This window comes from Argiope bruennichi, chromosome X2 (assembly GCF_947563725.1).
Source record: "Argiope bruennichi chromosome X2, qqArgBrue1.1, whole genome shotgun sequence".
NCBI lineage: Eukaryota > Metazoa > Arthropoda > Arachnida > Araneae > Araneidae > Argiope > Argiope bruennichi.
In genome coordinates this window covers 100,768,859-100,792,110 of record NC_079163.1, presented here as the reverse complement: position 1 = coordinate 100,792,110, position 23,252 = coordinate 100,768,859, and the positions used below count along the sequence as shown (strand labels likewise).

At 29.2% G+C, this 23,252-nt stretch overlaps 2 protein-coding genes across 8 annotated transcripts in view; one reads left to right on the top strand and one right to left on the bottom strand.

The window, feature by feature from the left end:
* Positions 1–6,968, top strand: part of LOC129960605 (uncharacterized) — a 238,245-nt gene extending 231,277 nt beyond the window's left edge. For all 7 annotated transcript variants that reach the window (XM_056074115.1, XM_056074116.1, XM_056074117.1 and 4 more), the window contains 4 exons: positions 748–841; positions 977–1,141; positions 2,971–3,217; positions 6,092–6,968. In XM_056074115.1, the coding sequence (XP_055930090.1) occupies positions 748–841; positions 977–1,141; positions 2,971–3,217; positions 6,092–6,235 (650 nt within the window). In that variant the 3' untranslated portion in view covers positions 6,236–6,968. The remainder of the gene's footprint in view (positions 1–747; positions 842–976; positions 1,142–2,970; positions 3,218–6,091) is intronic.
* Positions 6,969–11,522: 4,554 nt separating this feature from the next.
* LOC129961051 (tyrosine-protein phosphatase 99A-like) overlaps positions 11,523–23,252 on the bottom strand; it is a 231,895-nt gene continuing 220,165 nt past the window's right edge. The window contains exons 21-25 of the mRNA XM_056074854.1: positions 22,985–23,155; positions 21,125–21,253; positions 18,066–18,337; positions 16,866–17,001; positions 11,523–14,870 (exon numbers count right to left, since the gene is read on the bottom strand). Coding sequence (XP_055930829.1) covers positions 14,703–14,870; positions 16,866–17,001; positions 18,066–18,337; positions 21,125–21,253; positions 22,985–23,155 — 876 coding nt within the window. The 3' untranslated portion in view covers positions 11,523–14,702. The remainder of the gene's footprint in view (positions 14,871–16,865; positions 17,002–18,065; positions 18,338–21,124; positions 21,254–22,984; positions 23,156–23,252) is intronic.

Sequence of the window (23,252 nt, the reverse complement as noted above, 5' to 3'; positions counted from 1 at the left end):
AACAAGTTATATCTCCTGTCGCATTTCAATCCATAAGGGAGGGAAGTCAATTCCCTCGTGACTTCCCATTAATCTTCACTTGTTGATATGTTGACCTACCTCAAATGCCATTGAGGTAAGCGGCGCAAAAGCATTTTGTACAGACCACTCTCACTGCCCGTTGTGGGCAGTGACAGCTATTGCAAAATCGTGGGCAAAGCAGTTCTTGCAAACAAATTATGCAATAATATTTTGTTATGCAATTTCGAGATTTGCTACATGCTTAACGTATACCCTGATTCAGTTGTATTTCTGAAAGCGGAATTGATAAAACTGTCATTGCAATTCATTTATCATGGATCCCTTATGAATTTTTTCGTTTTTTCCTCCATTTTAAATGATAAACTGTAAATTTTCGAAATTTAGTTTCAAATAGTATTCATTGAATCCGAAATGATAATAAAAGGAAAATAAAAACACACATAGTAACATTTTTTTTCTCCAAATTTTTTAAATGACTTTGGTGAAGTGATGTGTTGTAACTTAGTCTGAAATATGTTGCTAAATGTGATTGGGGGAAGGGTTTCGCATGCGGCACGAATTAATGGATGATATATTAAATTTGCATTTTTGACTACTTTAAAATTTTACTTTTTCTTTGATTACAAACTAGAACTTATTAGTTGAACAATGTGGAATGCACTTTTTGCTCACTTCCGTTTGCTTTTGTATAATTCTTTTTAAAACCGGGTTTTTTGAAATTCTCAGGTTACATAGTCGAAAGTGGTGTAACAAGGCTTCCATATGGTGGACAAAGAATGATTCATCATTTGAAACACACTCTTGCTGAAAAGAATATAAGGTATTTAAAACAACATTCAAATCTTATTATGTGATTATATAAATATTAAATTAAATTCAGTCAAACTCAGAATTTAAATTAATATAATAATGTAATAAATTAATGGTGTATAAATTCTTTCCATTTCTTTTACAGTTTAGTAAGTGATGTTGAAACTTACTTAGCCCGTTATGTACTTGAACAACTTTGCTATGTGGCTGAAGATTATAATGAAGAACTGCAAAGATTCCACACAAACCCGGATGATTTTGAAATGTCTATATCTACAAGCCACTTTTTCGAAAATGAATGTCTTTGGAAGTAAGTGATACATCTAGAAATCTCTTCTTTAATTGAATAATTAATGTAGCCTATTGTGCTCTTTAGAATGCCATAAACCATATTACTGAAACAGCTAATGCTTTCTACTCTTGCATTATTTGTGGTTTATCCATAAGAGTGCTTCTTTAGTTTCAAATTATCTTTCACCTTCTAAACATACCGCCTTATTTTACATATCTTCTGAATTACATTAGAGCTTTGTTATTTCTCAAAAGGATAAATACAGAAGACATAAATATAAAAGCCATTTTTATAGTTCATCTCAATAGCAAATCATTTTTTACAGATGAAAACATTAAAGGTCACATTAAATAAAACAATAACTCAAGAAAGGTAACAAAATACTTATCGTAAATAGATAGTTACTACGTTACCAACATCAAATTTTAATTATAACTAATTTACTTTCACTATCAGGTTGATAAACGACGAATTAAAACTACATTAATTATCATTGAAAGGGAAAGGGAAGACTTACAGTAGATTAGCGATTATCCGGGTCTCTATGAACCGAAGCCTATACAGAAAATCCAACTGCGTTTTTAAAGGTCACTTTTTTAATAAAGCTCACTGAATTTTTCAGAAATATGTGTTAAAAGAATAGGAGTCGATTTTCACGATGCAAAGGCTTAAAAAGCCCACGCTGACCCAACCTACCCGGATAGTTGTAAGGCCCGTCAATACGAGAAATGTAAAATAGCGTTATAAGGAGGCGATTTTTTTATAATTGAAGAAATCATAGAAAAACAGCTATAAAAACGCAGTTGCATTTTTATGCACTTCAATAGTGATTCCATACATTTTCGGGGAGGGGGGGATGATGTTACAAACATATCAGAAAGTTTCACGTTGTTGAACGAAAGAAAAATTCTTTTGAACCTCCAATAATCATGAATATATTTTGTATGTATATGCATCTATTTTGTATGTATTTTATAAAATGTGTAAAATTTGCACTGAAATAAAACTGGAATAATTGAAAAGGTAAAATTTTTAATTTTATGATGATTTAAAAATATTTCTTATGGGTTAATATGCTTTGAATGTAGCATGGAAAAATCGCAAAATTGTGGTTAATTTCTAATTAGTTGAATGTTTAATTAACTTTTGCATTTTATAGAGTTGACAGTATTCTTTCTATTGTCTGAAATAATATATGTGAAAAGTTTGATTGAATTCGCCCAAGTTATTTAGGAGGAGATAGGAGACATACATACATGGCTACAATGACTTTTATTTATATTAAAATTTTCTTATTTTGTGGTGCCACTTTTTACCACTTTAGGAAAGGATTGTATTCCTGGCTTATTGAAAGCCAGATCATCATTATCATTTGCCAGATTCTATGTAAGAGAAAAATAAGCATAATTCATCAGAACTTTTTATACAGCTATTTTTATCATATAAATAATTTATTTTAATTTTTAGAAATATTTTTCTGCAAACGTTCATCGACTATATCGAATTTCATTTCATTTGCATAATTCCTTCTTGGAGTACCATTTATTTTTGTTTTTATATTGAACTCGGCAAGAGTTGATTCTGCTAGATCTAATTAAAGGATATTTTGTAAAACATATTCCCGAACGGCATAAATGACAAAATGAAAGCTATAGTTATTTGTCTACATTTCAGAAAACCTTCAGTTACCAGTATTTTATCATGAAGAAATCTTGTTAACAAATACAATTTAAAATTAATATCGCTATCTTAACGGCAACTTAGAGGAATTCTTGCATTCCATATCTATTTATAAATAAAATTATTTTATTTCATGCTACTAAAGAAAGTTCTATACACATTTTCAGTGAAATTATTCTGGATATGGGAAGATTTCATGTACCAGAAGGCTTATTTGTTCCTGAGAAATGGGGATTGGATAATCCTGGACTTCATAAACTAGTACACCATGCTATCCAAGAATGTGGAGTCGATCTTCGAAGAGAAATGACCCGAAGTATTTATGTTAGTGGGGGTTTGACTTTACTGCCTGGTTTTGTTGAACGTCTAGAAAATGAAGTTGATAAATTAACGCCAAATACAGTCACACCTAAAGTGAGTATAAAGTCATTATATATGTGTGTATGTAATGATATCTCTTAATCTAATTTAAATCCTAATTTTTAGTATCTACTTATTTACTTAGAAAATATTCATATGTTCATCGTATGAAAATATGCATTAAATGCAGTACGTGAAATAGTATTACTTTATGCACAATGCAATCAGAAAAAAGGGGGGGGGGCTACAAAACAGTGTGTATTGAAATTTCCTCGAAAATGACTTCCATCTGCAAATACAATTGCAAGTGTTGTTACGTGCTATAGAGAAATTAGCATTAAAAAATAAATTGTCTTTGAGATTTTCCATTGAATCACCTATATGCATAACTATTGAAAACATTTTAGGGTATGCCTTTTCACATTCTGTCTTTAGAGTGCGAAAATTAAGCAACGCTCATACCTGTTAAGAATTAAAATTTGTTAGATTTTAAACAAATATGGAGCATATCCATATCGTCTGACACTGGAATAAGAGTTACTATTGGGAGGCAAGGAATGTTGTTTTCAATGATACAATTCTAATTTAAGCAAACCAGATGAAAATATATATCAATTGATTTAAATGTTCTATGTCTACGAATGTCAATTCAAAAGAAGTGTTAATACAATAGTCTCCTGATCTTAATGATATACTTTTAAATAAGCAGCAAAGACATTTATGAGGGATATGAAAGAATGCTTTAATTGCGTCGTTCTTTTTCGATGATGTTTTAACTTCTACTAAACATATAGCTGGTTTATCTGGTCCATTATCTCATTATTTGGAAGAAAAGGTTTCGCAATAAGATTCATCAAGTATGTGAACTCAAACTATGACCAACTCACAAATCTCTTCAGCCAAATACCTCCCTGGCTAATACGTAATAAAATTTATTAAATACAGAAATGTCTTAGTGAATGGGTCCAATATAATGATTATTATATAAAGAATAATAAGGTCCAATATAAAGAACCAAAATATAATGGGTTATATTTTGGTTCTTTAGAAAATTTCCTTTAAGATTGTTTGAAATATAAAGTTTAGGAAAGAAAATCTGAGAGTAAAGCAGATTTATTAAATCGTATTCCCATGGCATGTAAACCTGTTTCTCTTTAAAATTTTATAACGTGCAAGATTAATTTTCTTCGTGGTTTCTTATTATCTTTCGGTCAAAGGAAGTCATTTTGAGCAAATATTATGGTAAAGTTATTTTTTATTTCAGTTTTGCTCAGATTCGTGACATTATTCTGTTTTGAATAATGTGTATTTCTTAGTGGAATGAAATTGTTCTTTTCTTTATATTCCTTACCTCGCAAACTGTGCTGTTTTTTAAGTAATTTTAATACAAGATGAATATATGTTTTACTTTTTCTATTGAATGTTTAAGAAAATAAAAACTGAAATAACATTTTGCATTTCCTAACATTTTACTTTTTAAAAGCTTGTAATTTTTTTCCTGAAATAAGTTTGATTTACTTCAAGCAGCTATTACTCGAACAGTTTTGATAGTAAAACAGTAAATATGTTTACTGTGCATGTTAAGCCATTGTTCTTTTTTTAATATTAATTATATATGTAACATAAATGGAAGACTTTATAAAAAATTTGATTCCGTAATTTTTTTAAAAATATTATATTTAGTCACTCAAATATCAAAGTAATTCTTTGTCTCATTTAAAGCATTTTTCCAGTTGGAAGTATATTCATACCTCTGATGGCTCAGAAATTAGCTTTTGGGCCATGACCAGAAGGGAAACTCCAAGCATGTGAATTTTCACTGTGATTTTTTCCCCCCTGAATCTTAAAATCGTTTGCTTCCATCTGAGTAACGCCAATGTTTTGCCGGTAGTTTGTTCTTCCAATGATATTTATCTGCAATCTAGAAGAGTATCGTCTTTAATCATTTCTAAATTATGCGATTGAGAGGTTTCTATTTAAAATCAGAACCAATAAATGCTCCTGTTTTTAAATTCGAATGTAGTTTCTTTAATTTAAATTTGAATTCAATTGACTTATTTAATTCAGTAGAACATGATGCATATTCACTTTGTATCCCAACCATTAGAAAAACTTTGAATTTTTTTTATAAACAGTAGAGCATTATTTTGAGATTCTAAATCGTTAAATGCAATATTGCATCGAAATAATTATCAAATGGGATATCCACGATTTTATTTGTGCATCTTCCGTTTGATGCTAATTTTAATAAACTACAGCCTAATGGGGCAATTTTAGATTATTTTATTTATTTTTTTCTTTGAAAATGATTTTAGACAACATAGAATTTCAAACACTACACATGCTCTTTCTTTTAAAAGTGTAAATCTTCGTATTATATAAAAAGAACGATCAATCCAATCAAGAAACTTAAATATGCTCTAAACAATAGCGCATATTATCTTTTGAAACAAGCATAGATTCCGAATGAATTTTATTTCTCATTTGCTGAAATAATCACAACGATTTTCAACATTAAACAAACTCATTTGAAAAGCATTATATAAAAATTTCGCCATTGGTTTAAAACACTTTATTTGAGCATTTATCTATACTGAAATAATATATGTGTCCGCTTAAATAAGAAGGGGAGTAATCGCATACGATTGTATTCTTATTTCTATAAATAATTCAAATGACAATTTATAAGGGAATCTTTATTTTGAAATCTATCATTTTGCCATTTTTTCATATCCCGTTTATCGTTGTATAGTAAATTCTATAATCTTGTCCATTAAATATACTGAGAATATATGCTTAAGTATTTTTCTCTTGTGATCCTCTGGGATATTGTTCTGGTAAATCAGGGATTATACATACATAATATTCATGGTAATATTTTCTATATATTTGTTTTTATACTATATATAATTACTGTCCCATTTATAGGTTCACGCATCAGCATACAGATATCACATGTCTTACATTGGAGCATGTCAAATAGCGTTAGAAGAAAAGTTTGACGAAGTATGTATAACTAAACAAATGTGGAGAAAAGAAGGAAATACATGTGTGAAAAAATGGCATATTTGAACTCACTTGTGTGAAACTTGTAAATGAAAACTGCAATGTTTCGGTCACTGAAAACTGATCAAATTCAAATTATGCTATGAAATTTCGAAGATCCTGAACAGCTGGAAGATTAAATGCAGATCCCACTCTTGAATGAAGTGCAGAGAGATACTGAAATGTCAATTCAATAAACTATTTGAACTATGGCAAGAACTACGTATAATTATAGTTCATGTGGATCAAACTGTATTTTTTTCTATTTCTTTTACAGATAAAAGCATTGTAAATGGCTTCTCTTAACACGTTAAGTGCCAACGTAGATTCCTGTGGAATTTTAGTAGAGGCTTACACTTTAATATTCAATACTTAATTATCAATAGTCTGAATTTCTTAATAAAGCCTTTAATTTTTGTTTACGATGTGAAGCGTAATATTTTTTCGTCGCATTAATTCAAAAACCTACGATTTGTCATACCTTATTTCATGTGCGAAAGATTGAAATTAAAGTTTTCAGGAAGAAACGTTGTCGAGAATGTAAATAAACGTAATAGAATTTTATGTTAAATTTCCCCCAAACGAATTTGTAATCAATGTCAGCGTTCCACTTAACGTGTTAAAAATATATTCCAGGTTTGTATAAATATGATTTCATTTGTACATATTTCTAAGCAATTAATTGCTTCAGTGCCAAGAAATTAACCTTTTGTAAAGAATAATATTTGGAGTATTTCTTAAATAAATTTTTTGTAACCTTTTTCTTAGTCATTAATTTGTTGAATACATTGCTTTACAGTAAAATATACAATTACTTTTCTAAAGATATTTATTCAAAATATTTTTTTAAAAATACTAAACACTTATATTATGAATATAATTCAAAGGAAGGAACAAATATCTTGATAAAACAAAAACATAACTTGTGTATGAATTACTATAGTATTGATTTCCATGCCTTTTGAGCATTTTGTTTTTATGAGAAAAAAAAATCTTGGTATTTTATTTCTGTTGCAATATAAATAAAACAATTTGATCCACCATTCGGTGGCGCAGGAGGCATAAATACCCCGGGCACCGGTCTTTGGAGCTCCCAAAGAGGCAAATCATTTAGTGCATTAATATCATTTTTTTTTTTTTTTAAAGTACATGGGAGAAAAGCGAAAAAATACCTTGCCCCTGACGCCATTTGGGAAAACCACTGATAACGATTACGAGTGAAAAAATCATTGTGAAGCTAAATGATACAATTAAGCGCATTCATAAATTCATTCAGTCCAATTTCCAGTGTTCAAATTTTATTTGTGTGAAATTTGCACATTGTTATAATATTGCAATGTTGTCAAGAGCCATTTTCCTTCATTAAACTATCATCATTTTTTTTTTAATTTGATGATTCTATACACTTTGAGTATAATATATTGAGACGTGCTGAAACTTATTCAGCAATACGGATGTTAACGCTTCAAAATAGGGGCGATTTAAAAATAGAAATACTGGATTCAAGAAATACTGAAATGAAAGAAAATTTTTACCATTCTTTAAAATGCGTCACTCATTTCAAAAGAGGATCAAACCATGTTTTTTGACGAACGAAATGATAAAGGAATCGGAAAAGTTCAAGACTGATAAATATGTCAGAATTCTATACATTTGTGTAAAACAGTAAGTTCGATTCATTAGCATGGGGAAAGGAATTAATTTGGAATTGCCAAACTAGTTGATTTGGGTCTTTACCCCCTTCACATAAAATGACGTGTCTGTTTCATCTATTGAATTACATAATTTAGATTTAAATATAAACAAATTAAATGAAAAAAGCATTTAATTTATGACAAAAATCACTATAACATGCATAAGTATCACAAGTATCATTTGCATTCTTATAAAGATTGAAATAACCATAAATGTACAAAACAGAATATTTTATTGAATTAGAAAATTAAATAAATTCGTAAATCATGGTTTTAAGTTTCATTATATGTTTTCTTTCAAACAGCGACATTCAAAACCTAACATGCATTCATAAAATTTGATTTTGTACAATTGTGGATCAAGGCAAAACTCTGTTCAGCCACTGGCCGTCAAATAAAATTTGAATGACCATTCGTTGCAGATAATACGCGTAGTATGATTTATACAAAATAGTTCCCATTCTGAGAGATGCAATGCAGACACTACTCCTTAAGGAGATACGTCCCTGTTGTCGGCGATGGGCTTATTAATCATGTAATCCCATTACTGTTGTGTCCCCCCTCCCCCAAGAAGTGAATACCCGCAGTTTTCGAAATAGTAGAAACCTTACGCTTCAACTATTTCCAAATTCGACGTTTCTTCCAAGGAATTAGAATTGCGAGTATGCATTACAGCGTCATAACTACCAACTACGTTGCTTGCATCTTTGAATAGAATGTAATAAGTTTTCTTAGTTGAATTAATAGTGCAACTGTGAACGGAGAACATAATTTTGCTTGTAGTTGCTGTTAAATCAAGAGCTCAGATATTTTTTAATTAGGCATCGACATTAAAAACAAATAGTTTAATCATGCCAAAACTGACAGCAGTCATGATCAGATATATTTACAAATGTGTAACCTATTTGAAAAAAGTGAATATAGAATCAGTGCCATTACCATATATAGGATATGAACATAAAAAAACAGAAATCCAATACCATTCAGATATTAAGATGGAATTCAGTGAAGTTTGAAGCCCGCATTGTACAAATATTAGCCAGCCAGGGGTTTGGAATATGAAATTACTTTCATGTTTTGAAGTCTTACAGTGCGAGTAATTATTTTCGGTTGTTGAATCGAAATAGTCTCCTGTCACATATGGAATTGGATATTCGTATATTCGCTTTGAATTTATCTCTGCAAACAAGATATCTCTTGAAGTAGGAAAGAGGAGAGGAAAGCACAGAATAGATGCTAAGTTTGGAGAAGAAAACATTTAACTTCATAGTTGTCCTAGTGTATTTGTGTAAAGGATTTCGGATATAAATCTTAGTTTGTATACAAATAGAAGGCGTGCCCCCCTTCCGACTCGCACAATTTTAAATCTTGTTTATTTGGTCCGTACTCGCATTTGAATTTGACTACGTAATAATTCCGTTATCACAATAATGGAAATTCATTGCTCTCCTTAGCTTTGAATCTGACATAAATATGACTTTCCCCATCAATATTTAGAGAGGTGAAGAATCAAATTTAGAAAATTGGTAACTTTATTCAATATTCCACATTACGATTTAAATCCGTAAAATAACTTTTCTAGCCTGAAATAGTTGTTTTAACTAACAATCTGACATTTGTGGGAGAGAATGCACAACTTTACATCCAGTATTACAAAAGGGTTAAGGGGAATAATCATCTAAGTTTTTATTCAAAAATTTAAATTCAATACCTTCAACTCATTAGTGGAACTATGAATTTCATCGTAAATTTGGTATGCCAACCATTTTTTTTTTTTTTTTTTTTTTTTTTGGAGAGGAAGAACTGAAGACAATGTCAATACCAATATTGTTAAATGTATGTAAATGTCTTAAGATAATTAATATTAATAATAATTTGTAACTTTAGAAATTACCGTTCTATAGAAGACATATATCCTCTTTGCTATGCTTCCCCCCGAAAAATTCATTCATAATAATGCGTGCATTTTTAAAAAATGGGATGCATCCTTACTAATATCAACTTAGATTCTATTTTAAATTGGAATATATTTCTTTAATTGCTAGAAAATGAGATAATGGAATTTACTGACACAGATCTTTGAAAATAAACACAAATATTACTATCATTGGGATAAATTTATTCATCTCAGATAAACATATTCACTGCTTGAGCAACAATTGCAAATATAATACTGCTCCAAAGTTTTATATTTGAGTTCAAATCCACCAAAGATGGTAAACAATACTGCCAAATCATTCACAAAATCATGGCATGAAGAAATGCATTTCAACCATAATATTAGGCAACATAACTTAAATTGGTAAAGAATTGAATGTAAAATAAAATTAATTTTTTTTAGCTGTCCGTCATATAAAATGGAAATATTTCTTTTAAAAACTTAACAAATGGAAAGCATTTTAATACCAAACTTTACAAAACGAGTAAATATTTACAACGTAAGACATACACAAAACATGAAAATTTGTAAAATATTGTTTTCTCACTTCATAAAAAAAAGAAAATATACAAAATGAAATAATTTTGATTAAAATATATTGATTAAAATGAACAATGAAAAAAGATCATGCAAACATAGACACAAGACTCGCAAAGTTTTAAAAATCATTAAAAGGTAAAATACTTTATACTAGATTTGATTTGCATTCCGTAATATCGTACAATTACATCCAAAGAAATCTTGTTTCTTCAGCAAATCTTGACAGTTTCACTTAACCTAACATCCTTATCAAGGGAATGGAACATTTGTGCACATTAAGTCAAGCTATGTGGCATCCCATCAAATACTTTAAAACGAGTACATTACATGAAGATCAAAAACTATCAAAAGATGTCTAATGATGGGAACATACTAACCGTAACTTCATGAAATACAAACACAGACATGACAGTCTAATGAAGCTCATATTAAAATTGAAATTAAATAAATTACCAATCTGATACAATTGTTAAAACATAATATATTTTGATACACAAGATGGTTATTATAAAGGAATATTTCTTCCACGAAATATTATACACAATTTAAATTGAGTACACATCATATTTTAAAAATTGTTGAAACCATTAAGTTTCAGGCATAGTACTATTTCAACATAGCTGATTATCGGAATTTTATATTCCCTGATTATGATAGAATAAACAATTTTGAAAACAAGATAAATAAGGATGGAATGAACATTGAATAAAAATTAGCAATGACTGATAGAAAAAAAAAAGAATTTTTATACAAATGACTTCAAAATCATAGTACAATATAAAGAGCATAAATTAATTACAAGCAAACACAATAAAACAAAAAGAAATTAATGATAATATACAAGGTGATTTCTGGAACATGGTATTTTGTATCTTGAAATTTTATATCACAACAATTTTATGGTCCCTCAAATAAGACAAAGAAATGTTGACAGACTGAAACAATAAAAATAAGCCTTAAAAAATAGCATAAAAAGTATCACAAATAAAATGTAATAGCCTACCATATTCAATCTTTCATATTCCATTTTTTAAAAAAAAATTAAGGAATGAAGTCCTTAAAAAATAGGAAACATATTGCATTCAAAAATAAAGCAAAATTTACATATTTTATCATATAAAAAATTATACTTACACATTTATGTCAAGTGTAAACATACTGAAAGAAAAGGAATCGGTTTTGAATGTTAAAATATGAACTCAATATATTTTGATATCTTTAATCCTTAAAATAAACCAATATTTTTTTTTCTTTGCAATTTGTAGGGTAGAACCTTTAGTAAGAAGAACTAATAAAGGCAAAACTATTAAAAGATTTGCATTTGCTTAGTTAGAATATAAAAATTCAATGTAATTCAAATTATTTCTGTTTAATTAAAATGCATCACATTTATAAATACTGGGATATAATTATGTAGGAAGAATCCAGATTATGAGCTTGCTGTTATTAAATAGTTATTTAGCAAAATATAAGAAAATTCATTCATGCAAAAATGTGCTAAAGCAATGCCTGAAATACCTATTTCTTTTTACTACAAAGTATTAAAAATTATTTATAGAAACTAATACATATTCTACGTACACAACCAAATGACAAGAAATATAACCTACGGTTTGGTGAAAAAATTACAATGAATGAGGCATAAAGCCAGCACCTACATAGATGAGTATATTTCTTTATTTACAAATATATATTTTCAACATTGATCAAAATCTTCTCCTTAAAACTTCTTACTAGAAATGTTAAAGAATGTAGCTCAAATAAGGGTAACTATTTCAATACAATGCTTAAAATAATTGCATCTCTCTTGGGCTATCTCATGTAATTCATGATCATAGTTGAAAGAAGGAAATAGAATTCAAATACATTAAATAGTTCTGTTTATTTTGTTTACGAAGAAAAAGTAAGCGTACAATCGCCAGAAATAAGTTTATATCTTAAATTTTAAGGTATGTTTTCAGGGGAAAACAAAACAGAAAAAAGATCCGAGTGCAGAGTAGTATTAGTAGAAAGTAAGAGTTTCACTATGGATTTTAAAAATATTTTCCATCTCTGTATTTGAAAAATAATCATTAGTATCAGCATACAGAGTGTGTTATAATTCTGTAAAAAATGGATATATTTGCAAACTCGCACTATTTCAAAAATGAAATTAAAATACAGTGAGTTTTGCTAATCCTACACTTAAAATTTTTCTCTGCTATCCATCTAAGATGTATTTGTAATCTTATGTATACCAATGTACTGAATCTCTTCTAAAGAAAATAAAATCTCCCCATCATATAACATCAGATAGAGTTTCACATTTTATGTTAAATATTTTACTTCCTAAACTGACGCTCTGAGAAACAGCTTATTAGCACACCACATAAACATTTCCTACAAAACTGCAGAAGCACATACACATCTATAGAGTTCAACAAAGAGATATATATATTTATATATATATATATAACACTTAAATTTATAGGCAAGATTCTAGGAAGTGTTGAAGCAAATTTAAAATAAAATAGATACATTTGATAATAATATCAATTAGCTAAAAAAGGCAGATAAAATAGAAATGAAAAAAAAAATATTTAAAAAATGATCGAAATGCAGTAGAGTTATTTATTAATCAAAATAATTTAATCCAACATTTTAAAAAATTGACAGAATTCAGTTAAAAATACGTTTAAGTACAATATCAATCATATAGCTATTAAAACCATTTAATATTTGATATTTAATACTGTTCAAACATAAGAATTATTTTTATTAAACTAAATTCAGAGCCCTCTTTCAATCTTGCCTAAATTTAAGCAAAGCATGTGTCTGTGCACATATATACATGCACATTCACAAAAGAGCATAGTGTGTACATATAATGCCCACTTACATATGTACAAAACAGAACAGATATACAGTAGATTTTATTTACAATTACTTTTCAGGAACTAAGAAAATTTTAAGACAAAATAAAGTGCTTCTGCTTTGTAGCTCAATTTCACATCATTTCTGATTTCTTTCATTTTTAATTCATATGAAATTTACAGTTCCAATGATGTCTTTTTGGCAAAGTATACAGCTCCAACTAATACTAAAGCAGTTTAATACCTACACAATATACATGCATAAAATGTACAAAAATTTTTTTTTCTTAATGGAAGTTTCAAAATACACAATTCAGTACACTACAGGCACAACTACAATAGAGTATGACAAAAAAAAACTCTGACTGGTATTAAATATATGCAAATTTATGGTATTTATCTAACGCTTTTGAAAATGATAATTTTAAACATCACATAACGATAAAGAAATATGCATACACATTTTTGCATTTTCCTTATATTAGACACAGAAAAATTAAAAATCACATTATTTCAATACATGTGCGATATATTTTTTTACTAAATGGTGACAGGTACTCACAAGCCAATTGTCAATTTCCAAAAAATTGTAATAAGATCTTGAAATGAAATAACATTTAAATTTGTTTAAAAGTCCATTTTCACTAAAACCAATATATTTAATAACAAAGAATAAATGACAGGCAAATAGCCAAAAGCACTTTTTGTAATAAGGAATCGTTTAAAAAATCTATAGGTGAAGAAGATATTTAATGGAAATCTTCACCTATTAAAAAATTAACACGATTTTAAGACTCGCCCTGAGTGCACTTGTCTAAATGCCTGCAGTTATTTTGTTAAACATACAAAAGGATTAATTCCATTTTGGCTTATAGAAATCAGAGCTCATACAACGAGAGAAAGGGGGGGGGGATTATTTGAGCAAGCACAAAGCTTTCAATTTTTAGCTCTTGACTAGCTCATTTCTTTCTTTTTTTTTTTTCTTCTTTTTTTTTCTTTTTTTTCAGTCTGATTTCACTAACGCAGGGGCAGTAACTCAGACAGAATTAACTGTAACAGGATACAAAACCTGGCATCAACAATCTCATAGCTACCACAACTGTACACAGGCAGTGCAGGAGCTGGAACTTCTTGGAACACTTGCAACACCAGTATTCCATAAATTTTTCTAGAAGTCTTTTCTTATTTAAGGGAACAAATATAAACCTTAGTATTTTCTTACAGATGATTTATCTGTTATAGTTTTTGATAGTCTGAAATCAACAGGCTGATGATATCAGTATTGATTATATATTCAACATTGAGATCATCTCATCAGACCAAAACTTTGCACAAAAAAATTGACTTCCAAAGAAACGCTTTTGAGGAGTGATGAGTACCATCTGAATTCATTATATCACTGATAATGCAGTTCGTTATTTTTAAAAGGACAAACATTTAATCCTTTAGCGAAATTGTTTATTTGATCATCATGCAGCAGCTGATTCTTTACTGCTGGCAGAAGCTAATTTTACAGCATGCCCATTACTGTTCACATTTACATGACCATTAGTTGCATTACCTAGAGCAGATTCTGTTTCAGAAGATCCAGTAGGAATAATATTTTCTAGCGCTCTGTAGAGGAACATGAGATCATCCTAAAATATAATTAATGGGGTAAAAAAACCAAGTCAAACAATACTGTAAATTTTATGTTTTTATTGATTACAATATTATTAAGAGTCAAAATATTACAAGTATGCATAAGAACCCTTACATTTTAAAAATAATAGCTTGTATATCGTAACAAAATTTGACAGAAAATGGAATACAACATAAATTTAGGACAATTCAGTATAAATTAAATAACATGCAAGTGAAAAAAAAACCCTAAAATTTCTATGTTAAAAACTACAAAGTTACACGGGCGTGCGTATGCATGCACACACAAATCAGCAAGAATGGTCTACTCCAAATTTTTCGTCCACGCTTCTATAAAGGACTTATTCCCCTCCCACCCCATAAAATTGTGGACCTTGGATAAGGCAACATATGTGTTAAATAGCAATGGCAAACAATAGTAACCAAATTTTGATCTTTAGTGTGAATCCAATATTTTCAACGAATCTATCTTACGAATATGCATTCTGGACAGCTTTCTTCCAGACTGAAATCAAAATTTCAGACGGATCTGCAGTCACAAAATTAAATATTGAATTTCAATGATTTAAGTCATTGCATTTCTGAGTTATTTCGTTTACATTCAATCGAAAGTACAGACTGACAGATGGTCAATCCTTTGACAGATCTAGTTCAAAATTTTATTAGAATCTACATTTTTGATGCTAAACCTGCGTACCAGACATTATCTATGTTGCTCCTTACGTTTTATAGTTACCGAGTTCACCCGTACTCGAATAACCAAATAGACAGATTTCCTATTGTAATGTTCCCAGTTTCCTTCGCCTGATAATTGGCATTCCGGCCAGATATCACCTCACCTGTTACCCCAAGCATTGTTAAGTACCTCTGGACTGCCAGATAGGGGAAATCCTCTTCCCATGTAGAGTCATTGTGTCTGGTCGTTATTTGTATCCAGATAAAGAACCACGTGTGAGTTTCGTCGTTTCAGGGAGATCCATCGTATCTCCATGGGAGAAGAACGTCAAAATATCCAAATGTTAAACTCTTTTTCAATTATGAATGGACTCCTCACATTAATTACCAGCAACCGTTGTCATTAAGTGTCGAAGTCGGGTGGACTTTAGCCGGTGTTAGCGGTGAATTGAATATAATTAACATGTGTTCGAGAAGGATTCGCTACAAAGATGAATCATTAATAGAAATTCCCATGGCCTACTGGAGACCATTGAGGAAGCATTGCTGAACGGCTATTGAGTGAAAAGGAGCTCAAGTGCACCAATGAGAAAATGAGAGGCTGAGATTTGACGGAAATAAAATGCGGTTTTTTGAAGAGGAATAGGAGAGCAGTGATAGGCGTGGAAGGAGAAGTAGGAGAAACGTGAGTGTTCGAAGGTGTTCTTGATTTTGTGAGGAGCTTCGTAGGATTCGAGCTTCTGGGTTAAGCTCCACTCGATCAAGATCGGTGGATTTCTGGAGGTACCCCTAAGGTAGCCGTTTGAGCTAACGACCTGTTAGCGTGTTTTTTTTTTTAATTCTCCGAATTGATCGAGGAACTATTGTGTAAATTTTGTAAATAATATTAATCTAGATGAGAGCAAGTTGTTCTTGTGTACAGATAAGGCTGTAAATAAAGAAATTGTTTGCTACGCTACTCTCTTATTTGACTTGTCAGGATCAAGACATAACACTATGAATGGATTTCTTTCAAAACTTTACAAATTTAATCTAAAGTTTATATACAAATTTTTATCCGTCAAACTCAAAGCATTTTTTGTATTATCGTGTCCACAGACTGATCTAATGTTAAAATTGTGTTTTTCAAACTCAGAGAGTTAGGAAATACGGAGACTCCGTTGAATATCCAGTTATTTTTCGATATCCCTCTCAATATTTCATATACAAAAAAGTAAGATATAAATCAATTGTTTTGTATTGCCAACTAAGAAAATCAGTATTAAAACTTATTTACAAAACGGGTAAGGTTCTTAATTTGCAAATGAATTCAATACCTGTGTTTTCCATATGCCTGGTCGCCTCATGTGGTACAATTTTGCATGCAAATAAACATCAACGCATTTTTCATATTCCAACTGTTTCTTTAGAGTCGTAAGACAACAAAAAGCTGCTGCTTCAGTTCCTCCATGCCTATAACATAAAATATATTAAGACATTACATTTCTTCTTTATTTATATATGTTTACTTGTATAAAACTAAAGTACAAATATAAAAGAAAAATAACAACGGCAACGTACTTAAGCAAAGTACTTGAAGACTGTCGAATATTTTGCAGTGTTCAGAAAAATTTAAACTCGGTTAAAATTACTATTTTATTAAAAGTTAATGATTATGAAATGTAGAAACATTTCAGATAATTAGAATCATAAAACATAATATAAAAAAAGTTTCATTTTTTTAAGATTAAATAAAAAGTTTTTATAAATAACAGCACAATCGTCACCTTAATCAGAATCATCATAATTGATTAGGGTGGAAGAAATAGACCCCATACCTTTAAGTGATCTTACCATGATGAGTTTCATTATGTGGGGATGTATAAAAACAAAGTTTATAACGAAAATCATTAAACAGAAAACAGCTCCTAACTGATACACAAAATACTGCTTGCAATGGCAAGGTTACTTTTATCAGTAACACCTGGAAAATAATGGTCAAATACCGAAACACTTTCAAAAACATAAAATCCTGCATTGGCATAAACAGAGTCAAGAAATCTTATTGGAAATATATAACTGTTATTGTAACAGCAATTCAAAGTATGCGCATTTTTTAGGATGCTCTGTATGTACAAGACAATTAAGCAGTAAATAAAGGAGAAGATATTCACCAGAAGACATAAGTAAAATAAAACCCTAATTAAGAATTCTGATCAGCGCTAAAACACTGTAATCACTTGTACAACATCAATAGACAATTTAAAGATGTATTCCATTTTTGATTAATATATTTTAAAAGCAAAAATTTTGAACTAAATAACATTAACACAATGCAATATTCCAAGATTCAAATCAACTTATATCCACCTTCATTTCCCTTTAATGACAATAGTTAATAAAATTAATTATTAATATGGATAAGTTAACAATGCCGCAGCTTGCTTCGCCGAATTTATGCAACATATTTATAATTGTATTTATACTATACATGATAAATCAATAACAAATGCAAAGTTAATTAAATATTCACTTACTTATCAACAACAATGATGGGGCCATACTGATATTCCAGGTGCCATGTTTGAACAACCTGTACTAAATCAAAAACATTGCTTTGAGGAGAGCAACTTTCAGGCCAACCAGGACACTGTATAATACGGCAAGTCATTTCGTATTCATCTTGGGTAGCTTGCATGATAAAATCTCTAGTCATTACATTATCTTGACTAGATTCTTCTACCATTTTAATTTTGAATCCCCCATGGTCAGTTTCTTCACCTTTCTTGGGCCAAAAGCATGGATATTCCTGGGGAGGGAAAAAAGGGAATATTACTTACTAAAATAATGCACATTTGGCAGTTATTGGATTATATTTTATTTTTGTGGAAGAATATATATTACATGCAAAATGAACATGTCAATTTTTTCTTTCAAATCTATGTTAATTTCAAATTAAATTAAAATTATTTCAGCATGAAATCCCGATGTGAGTAAATGTAGCATGGGCTATGATGAGCAGCGGTTGACTTCCTACTTGACTAATGTATTTTCTAAGATTGATGAGGAGCGAGTCGCAGTGAAATTGCAATAAATACGATGTTGTTAATCCTACTTCTTTACAAAGCTTTGTTAGAAGATACAGAGTTACCAAGGAGTGAAACATGGTCAGAGATCTTCCAAACTTTAATTTCACATCCATTTGCTACTAAAATAAAATATACTCATTTGACATCATACAATTCTTATGTTATAGACAAGAACTCGCCAGAGCCAGTATAAAGTAAAGAAAATACGACAGGGTACGGAATCAAACATAAAATACATTTAAACAATTGGAACTTTAACTCCTTTATGTCACCACTTGCAAATGACTTATGACTTATTCTTTTTTAAATACAACCATAATTTTGAGAGGGGGAGAAGACGAAGACAGTGCTGCTTTCAGGAGGTATTTATATCTTTTCTTATATTTATTTATACCAAAAAATAATATAAATAATTAAAAGCAATATCGGAAATGGTATTCCGGCTATACTTGATTATAATAGTTATTATTTTTAAACATGCACAAATAAGCAAACTCAAAATGTTTTAAATGTAAAATGTTTGTAAATGTAATTAAATTTTTGAAAAAGAACAATTAAATTTAATTACATATAAAAAGAACATGATAACAATAAGATGCGTAAAAAATACCAAGTAAGCAATATTAAACAAAAAGTTGATGATCAAAATGTCAGAAAATAAAAAGTTAAAAATACTTGAAATTTTTATTCAAATTTTCTAACTACAGAGATATACTTAGCAGATATACCATAAAATGATTAAAATTCGTTACATATAAAAATCGATAAAAGAAAATTAAAACTGGTTAGTTTAATTTTTAAATTCAGCAATAACTACTAAGGGGTGGGGAGGAGGGACACTATTAAAGAAAGCAGAATACAGGACCTATGCCTCTAAATTTGGACCTTGAAATATAAGCAGAAAGCATAAAGGTGAAATTATTGTTCCATTTGCACTCAATATAAAATCCGCGGTAACTGCATATAATGCGAAAAATTATACAAAACGATTGTGATAAAATTTTATCATAACTTAAATTTTTTTGTTTAACTTAGGCCACTTTAAACTAGTCAAAAGCATTAAGAGTAAGTTAAGAAAATAATAATTAATTAGAAAATTACAAAAATTAATTTTCCATCACAATTCAATTTTAGTTAAATAAATTAATACGTATCTAGGAATATCCGATTAATAAACCAAAGAAATTTGTTTTAGACAGAGAAAAGGACAGATATTATTCTTTAAAAAATGAAAACATCGTCAATCAAGATGGATGTTTATTCCATTTCTATTACAAATTAATACAAACAAGAAAAATGGAATTGTATCTTAATTTCATTTTTCTACATTATGATGGAAGAAAATTGTGCCCAAATTGCTAAGACCTAAAATTCAAGTCAAAAAATTATTATTATTTTTTTTGTTTGTTTTTGGAATCCATTTAGCATCCAGGAAGGAAAATAATTACAATGGGGAAGAGAAACAAATTTCTTAAGCAATTATAAACATTGCATAGTATAATGAGAAAAGAAAAAAAATTATATCTACTTTGAAAGGAAAGGCCAATTACTTTTAGTATCTTTCTTCAGCACTAGTGGTCACTTAAAAACTGTCCCGCTAACTCTAACAAAATGTGCTACACCTTGGGCAAAGCTAAGCATACCATGAACCTAAGATTTCTATTTTACGCCCCACACAAGAGTTGTGTGCTTTGTAAAGAACACTAGTACTTGTATTTTAATTGCATGGTAATGACTAACAATAGTTTCAAAATATCGATCTTTTGCGTGATGTGCGATCTTTGGCGATAATCGTGTACGATCTTTGACGATTCATCGCCGGCATGTGGTCTTGAAAGATTTAAAAAAGAAATAAGAAAGTTTGTATTAGATTACATGATTTTATAAAATCTAAACACTTATCTCTACTTTAAACGGGCAATTCTTGTATATAAATTTATTTCCTGAATCTAGGGAACGGCCTTAACGGTTTGGATCAAATTTTATATTTAGATAAGGTTTTGCTTTTTAAGTTTATTTATATAGGTGTCTTTCCTAAAACAACACGATTCTACAAATATATATATATATATATATATATATATATATATATATATATATATAATTATTGGAGCTCTTTCCTGTCCGCTCTCATGCTGACAATGTCATATAATGCCATCTCGTAAATTTTTGTGGTACTTGCAGTGTTACCATAGGATGACAACCTACTGGTACCCCTAAATTTTGCGAGATTGCGCTGATGGATGCGAGATGAGATAAGATTTCAAAATATTCTTATGTAGTTCCGTATGCGATTCGTATATAAAAATTTTCTCAGAAAAAACACCATTAAAAAAAACTGAAGAACAAAGCTCGATTTCCCAGATAGTAAGATTCGTTAACTGTTCGTTAGAACTGTTATAATTTTACAAAAGGCATTAATTATGATATTGAAGTTGTTCATGAAAATAAAAAAATCTCAAACACAAATATAGCCTTTTATTTATATAATATGAACACAAACTTGCCTTGTCGTCAACTGAAGACAGAACTACAACAGTTTGAGAATTGTGATCGAAAACCATTTGCCAAAAATCGGGTATTGTTCCAGGCAATGGATGTTGGGTTATAATAAACTCTCTCAATTTATGGAAGCCCTGGAGGATAAAACTTTACATCAATGGATGAAAAATACAAAAACATGAAACTAAGAGATCTAACGAATATAAACACATATATACAAAAGATGAGCAGCAAAAATTTCTAATTCACATGCAATTGGTAATATTATCGTGCAAAAACTCCTCACATACGTGTTGTACATAAGGCTGATATAATCACATTTTTACAACTACGCAATGCTATAAGTCACACAAAAAAATTAGAATGTTTTTGTTTGTAGTTCCAACATTTTAGATATTTTCTGGCGCGATTCTTAACACTTATAAGCAATGTAGTTACTGTCTCAAATGCTAAAAACAAAGACTGTAATATTTGGTACATTTTTTTCATTTTTTTTACGCACTTCTATAAAACAAGACACGTTTTTATAAAGATAATTATAGTTCATAATAAAATATTCCACAATAATAAAATTTTAATATCTAAAACCTAACTCGCAATAATAAAATTTTAATACAAAACTCCAAAAGCACATTGAATTTCTATCCCCGAACTCTGAAAATGTAAATAAGCACTAATAAATAAAAACAAATTACAATTCTATTAATACATTAAGATTAAAGAAAATCTGACTCCCGTTTCTTATGTTATTATGAAAAATATATTTTAATTATTTGATCACTTTTAAGAACGTTTCCCTTTACAATTTTTTTCTACATGCATTAATTTAAATAAAAGCATGATACTGCTAATTATGTTGATTCAAAAATCAGGCTATACTTTTTAATTTATCATACACACAAGGATAAGACCCCATTTACTTAATATATTATAATAATAAGTTTTAAACTTTTCTAAATACTTTTAAATGCTATACATCAGACGTGATTCATTGGTAAATAGGGTTTGAAAATGAGAACTGCATAAAAGACACTCGATTAACTGTCTCGCTAATAAATTTTATTTAAATGTTTGGGTTTATATGATAATTTCATTTATGAAAAATTACTTTTCAAAAATATACAGGCCTTTAATTGCAACATTGCTCCACACTGAAAAAAAAATGCTTTGATACTGATGACGTGAAGGACGGAATAGACATTGAGCGAAATCTTTGAGGTTATATTTGTAAAATTACAAAATAAAAATAGACACATTAAAAAAAATCTTTGTAAATCAGCATTTTGTGACGTGTTTCATAGCTTGAATCAATTTTTATCTTTGTGGCTTTTTGAAACGAATTTTAATAACCGATATCGTTGAAATATTAGATAATTTTTCTGAAATCTCATTCTTAAAAATAAATGATATAACACAGAAAAAAAATATTATTGAGCAAATGTTAATTGTGCTTAAAAAATTTTTCCTAGATGATCTCTTGAACTTTTGACAAATATATATATATATATATATATATATATATATATATATATATATATGAATAATTTTAACAGGTACTTATGACCCATTGAATGAATTTCTTTAGCAATTTTTCAAGTAAAAAATATGTTTTAAAAGATAACGATTGCTTAAAAGACATGTTAAACTGAGGTATGTTTCCCATTAATATAAAAGATGGAAGTGAAGCTTTTAAAATAATGACAAAAAGAAAAGAAAAATGGTATAAAGTAAATTACTAAAAATCAAAAATCAAACATCCTTTCACACTGAGATCTAAAATTTAATACAAGGTAGTACTTTAAAATGTATGGAAATAGATGTAAATCACAAAGTAGGTATTTACAATGAAATAACAGAAAACTTACCGGAAGAAACGTAGCATTAATGTAATCAGATCCATCAGTACCAGGCTTTGGGGTGATATGGACTCGATATGATTCCAGTGGAATGAGATTAAGAGAGCGATTCTTTCCTTTATTACAAGGTTTCAGAGCTGATACCACATTGAAATCCCGTGCTTTAAATGATGTTACCAACTGAAATTAAAATAACTATATTACAATACAATACATACAAGATTTTAAAAGAATAACTTCTAGAACAGTGAAAGAAAAAAAAATTGTAAAAAGGAAA